The sequence below is a fragment of the Amphiprion ocellaris genome, chromosome 23, assembly GCF_022539595.1.
Source record: "Amphiprion ocellaris isolate individual 3 ecotype Okinawa chromosome 23, ASM2253959v1, whole genome shotgun sequence".
In the NCBI taxonomy this organism is placed as follows: Eukaryota; Metazoa; Chordata; class Actinopteri; family Pomacentridae; genus Amphiprion; species Amphiprion ocellaris.
In genome coordinates, this window is record NC_072788.1 from 9,216,939 (window position 1) to 9,225,724 (window position 8,786).

The 8,786-nt window shown below is 39.0% G+C and overlaps 2 protein-coding genes across 3 annotated transcripts; one reads left to right on the forward strand and one right to left on the reverse strand.

Annotated features, from left to right (window-relative positions):
• Positions 1 to 1,148: 1,148 nt before the first annotated feature.
• On the forward strand, positions 1,149 to 4,624 carry cdca9 (cell division cycle associated 9). The gene is made up of 10 exons (XM_023295145.2): positions 1,149 to 1,310; positions 1,400 to 1,531; positions 1,655 to 1,695; positions 1,792 to 1,843; positions 2,037 to 2,086; positions 3,045 to 3,106; positions 3,196 to 3,276; positions 3,946 to 4,027; positions 4,207 to 4,293; positions 4,397 to 4,624. Exons 1-10 carry the CDS (start codon positions 1,202 to 1,204, stop codon positions 4,439 to 4,441), a joined length of 741 nt encoding a protein of 246 aa, XP_023150913.2. The 5' UTR covers positions 1,149 to 1,201; the 3' UTR covers positions 4,442 to 4,624.
• Positions 4,625 to 4,952: 328 nt separating this feature from the next.
• On the reverse strand, positions 4,953 to 8,786 carry plin2 (perilipin 2). Of its 2 annotated transcripts, none has more exons than XM_023295144.3 (7): positions 8,714 to 8,786; positions 8,438 to 8,508; positions 7,662 to 7,857; positions 7,280 to 7,362; positions 6,819 to 7,092; positions 5,888 to 6,066; positions 4,953 to 5,753 (listed from the first exon to the last, which is right to left on the reverse strand). In XM_023295144.3, the coding sequence occupies exons 2-7, from the start codon at positions 8,465 to 8,467 to the stop codon at positions 5,217 to 5,219; spliced, it is 1,299 nt and encodes a 432-aa protein (XP_023150912.1). In that variant the 5' UTR covers positions 8,468 to 8,508; positions 8,714 to 8,786; the 3' UTR covers positions 4,953 to 5,216. The 2 variants fall into 2 exon arrangements, with proteins under 2 accessions (XP_023150912.1, XP_035797363.2); XM_035941470.2 differs by having other exon boundaries at positions 5,292 to 5,753; positions 5,892 to 6,066.

Below are 8,786 nucleotides of genomic sequence, written 5' to 3' on the forward strand. Positions count from 1 at the left end.
CCAAATCATGCAAGGAAAAATAGTTGGAAAGAACCACAAAAGTCTCGTAAGGGAGCACAAAAGTTGTTGCAGGGGATAAAAATAAAAAAGGGAGAGAATGCAAATTACAAATTTCTTGCCGTGACCCTTGTGGTGTTCCGTATACATATTATCATTGACACAATTCAGGGTTTCTGCAGAAATCAGCCAGTCAAATTTAATGGATTTTAATGCTAGACTGTAAAAATTTTAATGTCATGACTGTGAACTCAAAAAATTACATGAGTTAGTTTTTTTGTAAAAGATGATTTTTATATGAAAACTGTCCTGACATTTCACTATTTCTGAGTCCGGAAACCACCCCTGACCAAACGGGGCTGTAGTCATTCTCTGAATTCCATGTTTTCTAGACATTTTTCCTGGAATTTGCATTTCCCCATTTCCCATTTCTCCTCCACTTTCCAAACATGCAGTTTTTGGCAATTGTATCCGACCGGCCAGAACAATTATGGCAATGCTTCGGCATGTTTACGCAGATGCACGTCTGACGAATCGCAGTCTATAACTATATTATTGTTATTATCAAATATTTTTCTTGAAAACGGCAGAAAGAATTTTTAGTGCTGCTGAGAATCAAATTTAATGCATTTAAGGCCTTAATTTTCGCAAAATTAATTTAATGACTATTAATGCTTTTTAATGCTCTGCAGAAACCCTGCAATTCAGTGTATTGATGCCACAGACTGGCTTTGATTGAGCCTTAATGAATGACAGCATTAGGACGCATGCGCAATTCAAATAAATTTCTAGAAATCTGCGTCAGAACTTTAGTCCACATTTTGGCTTTTTCAAACAGACAGTTTTAAAGACAACACCAAGGCCAATATTTATTTTTTTTCAACTACATATATTATATTATATTATATTATATTATATTATATTATATTATATTATATTATATTATATTATATTATATTATATTATATTATATTATATTATTATATTATATCATATCATATCATATCATATATAATATCGGACGGAAGCGCATACAAGTCGAACCGTATCCTTCCGCTTAGCAGCACAGCTGTGCAATCAGCGCATGGATATGTTAATTAGCGGTGCTGCGGCCTCCGGTGCGTTATTCGCATAGACTGTATATAAAGTGTGTGGTTAGTAGCCGGACTCGTTTCCACTCCGCAGGTGAAGCTGAAGGTCCAAGATGCCGCTGAGGAGCAGAAACGCCGCATCTGGAGCCAACAAAGAGCAGCTGGGCAGAGACGTGCGGCGGAGCAGACTGGCGCTGTTCATCCAGCAGTTCGAGAAAGAAGGTTTGGAAGTTTAGCAGCTCAAATGTCCACTTTTGAATCCGCCATTTTTATTTTTTATTTTTTAAGACTTTAAAAGCGTTTCTGTGCAGCTCAGCAGCGCACGAACGAGCTGGAGGCCAAAATGGAGAACATGCTCGCCACAGTGGACAAAGCGTTCAAAGTGGAGCTGATGAAGATGCCTCCTTCTCTGCAGAACACCCTCATAGGGGATTTAATAAGCCGTGAGTGTTTATTACTCATAAGTTTAGTTGATAATTAACCCATTAACTTTGACTCAAGCTGGAAACAGATTTAACTTAATGGCTTATTTTTATTTATTTATTTTTTTTTATTTTCCTTGGTAGAGGATGAAACGTCAGCCAGTGACGTTTCAATTGCCATGAAGGTGAGTTGAGCTTTTTTTCCCCTTTTTTTTAAAATTAGAATTTAATATTTTTATTTATTTTTTTGTTATGACAGTGATAATTGTCATCTTCTGCAGAATGAATCCCGTGAGATGCCGCAGCCACTCAAGAGGAGACGAAGCAGAAGATGTAAAAAAAAAAAAAAAGTGTGTGTGTGTGTGTGTGTGTGTGTGTGTGTGTGTGTGTGTGTGTGTGTGTGTGTGTGTGTGTGTGTGTGTGTGTGTGTGTGTGTGTGTGTGTGTGTGTGTGTGTGTGTGTGTGTATTATTTTACGAGCAATAACTTACCCTGATATGTCCACATATCATTTCTTTTTTCTGTAGTAAAATCAGCTGATTCTCCACCCGTCCAGAGATCCTCCAAAGCCTCCAAGGTTGGTGATGTTTGCGAAAACTGTCCACTGTCAGATAAACAAAACGGTGCAATCTAATATGTAAAACTGCTCCGTGATTTAAGCAGAAAGCATTTCAGAGGGAGCAAGGATGACACTTTTCTGATGAATTTTCAGGTTTAATTGCTGACACAAAACAACGTGTAAGCCACATGCTATACTCTTACAACCGTTAACGTTTACAGCAACTTAAATTAATGTTACGTATGTTATGTGACGTAAAATGTTCAAAATTGCTCTTTTTTTACACAAAAAACAAACCTTGTGCCTCCATTAAAGGGGCTGCTAAGTATACCCTTTTTTGATTCATCTTGGGAAATATTGTAATAATTTGGGAGACTAAATTTCTGATTTTTATAAGCTATAATCATCAAAATTATAACAGACAAATCCTGAAATGTTTCATTTTGTGTGTACAAAATAGAACCTTTTTATAATCAGTTTTATTTTTCAAGTTTTTTTTGCACTTTTTTGATTTTAAATAACAAAAATAAAACATTTTCACCATATTGCTTATTAATTACGCAGATTTTTAGACTGTTAAGTTAATATTGCAGAGTGTTAATTTTAGTAATTAAATTTGTCAGGTAAATTGGCATAGTTGAAAATATTGTTGGATTTTAACTCTAAGATTAAAATTGGTCTGGTAAAATTTCCTAATAAAGTAAATGTACCCACTTCCTGGCAGGCCTACTGTTTTATATGAGCTATATAATAGTGAGTACACTCAAATTATCATTTGACTCTGGTATATTTAGAATAATTCTTACAATGCTTCATGTCCATATTAAATGAAAGAATATGACTGCACAATTGGTGTTTAACCTTTTTGAGAAATTCTATTAAATTAAAATTATAATACCACACACTAAACTACATCCATTCCGTTATATAAAGAGCAGATCTCCTTCATGTTTCTCATTAATGTCTTTATTTTTAGGGAGGAAAGGGGACAAAAAGGACCAGAACATTAGTTGGGAGTAACAGCGCCGGAAACCTCATGTAAGATCAGAATGTAGGGTGAAGCAGTGCGTTCAGTATTGTGAGCATTTTGCAGTTCTCGACCAGCAGCTGTGTTTGTGTTTGTGCAGAGGATCTGCAGTCGCTGGCAGCAGAACTCAAACCTGCGTGACGAATCGCAAAACTGCTGAGCAGACCAAAGCAAGACTCAGGTCTGTTGCTGCTCGTCTCTCTTTAGAATCAGTTTGAAGATTCTTTTATTGGTTCATAACGCTCTTAATGGTCCTTTTTTTTTTTTTTTGTAGTCATTTGATTTGCATTTATCCTTTGAACACTCAGATCTTCTGGTAGTGGCTTTTTAATTACAACAAAAGTCAGAACACAAACCCAGAGTGAGACAGCATTTCATTATAACGGTCTACATCTGTGCAGCAGAAGAGAGTGTTGATATTTTAAAATCAAATTCAAGGCCTGTGTTTTTAGTTTGGCTTGTAATTGCTTTTATTCATTACCATTTACTATCTTTAAAACTAATTTTACTCACAGAGTTTTTTCTATTTAGTTCCATATTTACATATTTTTGTTGATGTAAACCATCATTTATTACTTAATTTCTTCATTTTTGACATATTGCCCTTTTTATCACTTCCTCTTTCATTATTGTCTTATCTTTATTTTAGAATTTTGACTGTTCCTGCCTCTGGTATTTCCTCATTGCATGCGTTTATTCATGATAGTGTTTCCTCAGTTCCTCAATCCCTCTTTTTTTCCCCTTTGTTTGTAAAGCACAGCTACTGTAGGTAATTTAACACGCGACGGGTCCATATATTTTCTCCAGATGTAACTGAAATGCACTGATACCGAGTCCTGTGCTGTCTCAGGTCTGTCGTCTCCACTGGTGATCTGCACTGTTCGATGGCAGGAGCTTCCGCTCACATCACTGTAACCACAGCACAGGGGCAGGTATGTGATGCTTTTATTTTGGTGAGCTTGTATCTACAGGAAGTCATAGTGATTTAATTTGAAGCCAGGAGGGTATGTTGTTATGAATCCAGGTTACTTGTTGAGTTTCAAAGTGTTTAAATGTTTGATCCCTACATGAGAGATGTATTTCACATGTCTGGTGGTTTGCTTCTTCGTAGATGTTCAGTTTTTCTGAAGAGACCAAGAATGAAATCAACTTGGACCTGCTGGATGACGTGGCCTGGTGCCAGATTCAGAAGCTTATGGTAACACAAAGCTCATCTTTACTTTTATCTAAGGATCTGATGAAAGAAAAAGCCTTTTGAATGGCCAGTAATTCTTCTTGCACGTTTAATTTTGGATTTCCAGAGTCTGATGGATTATCTGTCTCAGCAAAGTCACTGTTCAAGATGAGTTAAGATTCCTGAACATCCAGCTGGATTCCACACGCCCTTTTACATAGTGAATAGCAGCTTTTAATAACTTCTCTTTAATTCTTAACACTGCATCTATGTGTTGGGTTAAGAACTACGTTTGTATCTTGGTTTTTTTTTTTTTTTGAAAAATATAATAAAGCTTATTTGTGTATCTGGTGGCTGTCGGTATAAAATTGTTTGGTAGTTTCAAAATGACAAAATTTTAAAGCCAAGCATTAAATCTGCTTGATAAGTGAATGTTAACATTTGTAAAGTTGTATTAACTAATGGGAAGGATTTCAGCTAAGTAACTAAAATTACTTATTTTTTCATGTTCACGAACACTATTGTGTAAATGTAATCTGAGTGTTTGATTGAAAAAGTACAGGATCACAAGTTGTATTTTACTGGGTGCAAGTGTTCTCTAGTCCCTAAATTTAAAGTTGATATCAGAATCATTTAAATTTCTTCCCTCATGTAGAGAAAATGAAAGACCCAGAAACTAGAGATAAATGGTTCCAGGAGACTTTATGTAGAAATGACTCTGGCTTCAGTTCTGCCAGATGGACTGGAAAATGTCTCAATTACAAAACAATGCAAAGAATTGACAAATCTCACAGTTTTGTAGGGCGATACAATTAGAACAAGAAGAAAATGAAGTAAGAAAAAAATTCATTTTGACACAGAACTACAGAGCATTCAGCATTATTTTAATAAAAAGAGTGAAATCTTTGCCTACTGCTACAGAATATAACTCTGAACAGAAAGTTGGATCACTGCTCCTGAGGGGACTGTAGTGACTCCATCTCCACCTCCATGGGCTCCTCTCTGAGCGGCTGAGTGGAAGCACATCTGGAGGGTGTAGCTTGGCCATCGGCAGAGCTGGATGCTCGGGTGGGCTGGGGGTCCACGCGGGGGTAGAAGGGACCCACCAACCAGTTGAGCGGCGTGTTGTTGACCAGGTAATCCATGACGTTGTCCAGGGAATCTTTCATTTTGCGCAGCTGAGCTTTGCTGCTGGCCAACACGCTGTCGGGAAGCTCTCCCAGAAACCTGGCTCTGCTGAAGCTGCTGTACACCTGCAAGGCCGAGTGGCTGAGGGAGAGCGCCTCCTGCTGGATGTTGTTGGGGAGACCCTGCAGGCCGGAGACCAGGACCAGGCAGGTGGTCTGGAGCTGCTGGGTGAGGGAATGTGCCAGGGCCAAGGTGCGAGACTCGATGACCTCTGCTTCATGACCCTTCTCCTGACTGCCACCAGTGGACCTCCATGCCGCCGAGGAACTCGCCTTGTTCTTTCTGCGATTTTCAATCTACACAAAAAGAAATCATGCTTTCAATAATCCACTTTAAGACATTTCTTTATGTTGCTAACAAGCAGTCCTTGAAGTGTGTTTATGCAGATTTCCATATGATAAAGTCTGTCTCAGTGAGAAAGGAGACCCACCCACTCAAAAGTGGAGTTGAGCTCAGAAATGAACTCCATGCTGCGCTGCTTCCCTTCCTGTATTCTGGCCACGGCCGTGGTGTACGCTCTCCTTCGCAGCTTGGTGGAGAGGCAGCCCAGGCGGATGTAGTAGCTCGGCTGCTTTGCGTCGGCGCCCTTCTCCGTTTTTGCCTCCAGCTCTGTCGCAAGGCAGGAAAACACGAAATGCTCCATTAAATATGATGTTGATCGGCAAGTCCAGCTCATTACTTCGTTAGTGATGCTTTCGGTCATGAAAAGTTAATTGATTTAAGGTTTGGGCATTAATTTACAAGTCTGGTGGTACTCATTTTTGAATTTTTTATTGTGGATCAGTTTGTTTCAATATCAGAACATTTGAAACTGTGTTGCATTAGCTTTTGCATTTTCATGGCAAGGAAATGTTAAATGTCCCATTAAATTTGAGGTCAAACAACATATGAATAAAACGTTCCCACTTCATGACATTGTTCGTGATGCTTTCAGTCATGAAAAAAACAGATTTATGGTTTGAACTTGAAATTTCATCATGTTTGCAAGAATGTGTGTCTGAAAACCACAGTTACTCACAAGTTAATCCCTGAAAACTGCTTCATTTAAGCTAACCTAGTGGACAGATTTGTTTGCTATAAGCTTCTGCACACTACAGCTCTGTTCCAACAACAGCTCCTTTAATGACGCTGAAAAACAGACCACTCATGCAAGTTTACATTCTTTGATATGCATAATCCGATAATAAGTGTTTGCCTGGAAACTAAACCAAGAACATCCTGAAGAACAAACTCCAGCAGACCTTTGATACAGCTTGTTGCAAACAACCTGCAGCTCAGACTTTTTTGAAAGCACTGAATAACTTTCCAGCCCTGTGGCCTTCTGAATAGTTGAATAAAATAAAGTTGTTGACACCACTCACCCAGTTCTTCCTCCGTCAGAGGTAAATACTGCTCCACCAGACTCTCAGATGTACTGAGGGCCGTGTCCACTCCGCTGCTGACCAGCTGGGCCACTTTGCTTTCAAGCACTGTGCTCACGCTCCCACTGACCACAGCCTTGGTCTTCTCCATCCTGTCCTGCACAACGCCCACGACGCTGGTCAGAGTGTCTGAGACTGTCCCCTTGGCCTCGGACACTCGGCCCGTCATCACATCTTTAGCGGTGGTTACCACATCCTTGGCGCTGGAAACAATCTGGTTGGAAGACATAAAATGCTTTTTTTTTTTTTTTTTTTTAATGATTAAAGCAAAAGTGGGTGTTAAAGGCTGGTGAGAGAACAGAAGTTGTGAAAGACGGGACATAGGTCATGACTGATACTGAGTAGAGATTAGTCCACATCAATGTTATGCAATTTGACTTGCTGGTGAAAGCAGTGCAGACCTGATCCGAGGGCTGGTGGAGAATTGGCAGAGTTTTCTCAATCTTGTCCAAACCTTTACATGCCAGGTCATTGGCGATGGCAACTACAAAAAAAAAGAAGAAATTAGGCAAGCTGAAATGAAGATATAACTACACTTACTGTGAAAATACTATAGAGAAAACTAATCAAATGTTCCTAAGTACACATCCAAGCTGTATTACAAGTTCTGTGCTTCATTGCTGGGTGATTCCACTAACTAGGTGAAAGATCACGATGAGCAAGAGGCAGCAGCCTGACCTGAACTTCCTGTTTCAAGCTCTGCCTGCATGACTCTGCTGGTCAGAGTGCAGCTATCCTTACAGTTTCACTACGACTGGATGCAGATGGACACTGAGCTCTTACGCTGAGGTTCCAGCTTGTCGATGATGGGCGAGGCGGTGGTGAGGGCCACAGAGGTGAGGGTCCGGACTCCCTGCTCGGCAGCTTCACACACGGTCCTGATGTACGGGTGGTTGTCTTTGGTGTTGGAGTAGACGCTGGAAACCAAGCCGTAAGTAGAAATAACCAGAGGGAGGCTGGTCACCCGCTCTAACACACTCTGAGGGGCAACAGAAAGAGATTTAGTACACCGATGGTACGTTTGTGTTCAGCTACAATAAAAAACTCCTTTCATGAACACCTACATTCACATTTTAACTTGGGTGTGCATGTTTTTTGGACCAGAGTGTATTTGAACTGATTTCAATACAGGCTACGAGCTTAAAAATGACTAAACTACAAGATTGTTGCTAAATAAATGCCATTAGTTTCTATGTACAGATAACACATGTTCATTATTTTTGATTCTTCTTATACAGTTGATTATCAGTTTCTATGTACAGAGAACATGTCAGCCAACTTTTTTTAATTTATGTTTGACACTGACTATTGCAAAAACAAGGAATTCATTTCTCTATATAGAAAACCCATAAGCCACTTCTACTATTGCCAAAAAAACTCAATTTGTTTCTATACGGAGACAACAAAGCTAGTTTTGACTTTGTTTTCTACACAGTTTTATTATTGCCCCAAATCCTTATACTTTATATTTTACAAAATACCAATTTCACTTCCCCAATTGTCTTTCACATCTGAATTACAGCCAACAAAAATGAGCCCAAACTCACTGTATAACTCACCTGATTTGAGATAACTTCAGCTGCTGCCATTTCTGCTCAGTGTAATCCCAGAGAGAGAAAATCAAGCGTTTCTGTCGAAGAAAACAACTACATCAGTTTCTAAGCAAACTCTCAAAAGTTGAGAGTAAATAAACAGTTACTTCCGTATTCTAGTTACACGTTCTTAACGCTATAACTTAATGAAACCTCAAATGAGGTTTCATAAGGCTAATATAAGGTCCCACTGTTATAAAAAAAAAATAAACTAAAATTAAATAAATTAAAGCGCAAACTTACCGAGTAAAATCTACTATTTCCACTCTGTAAATGAGCTGACTGATGCTGCGTCCAGAGTGCAGCAGCTATTCTT

Bases quoted from the DNA above. Each gene is read 5' to 3' on its own strand.
- plin2 (XM_023295144.3), bottom strand. From the start codon at position 8,467: ATGGCAGCAGCTGAAGTTATCTCAAATCAG. The intron at 7,858-8,437 runs GTGAGTTATACA...GTTGCCCCTCAG, and splicing joins CTGAAGTTATCTCAAATCAG to AGTGTGTTAGAGCGGGTGAC. The intron at 6,067-6,818 runs GTGAGTGGTGTC...GCCTTGCGACAG, and splicing joins TCTGACGGAGGAAGAACTGG to AGCTGGAGGCAAAAACGGAG.
- cdca9 (XM_023295145.2), top strand. From the start codon at position 1,202: ATGCCGCTGAGGAGCAGAAACGCCGCATCTGGAGCCAACAAAGAGCAG. The intron at 1,844-2,036 runs GTAAAAAAAAAA...TTTTTTCTGTAG, and splicing joins GAGGAGACGAAGCAGAAGAT to TAAAATCAGCTGATTCTCCA. The intron at 2,087-3,044 runs GTTGGTGATGTT...CTTTATTTTTAG, and splicing joins GATCCTCCAAAGCCTCCAAG to GGAGGAAAGGGGACAAAAAG.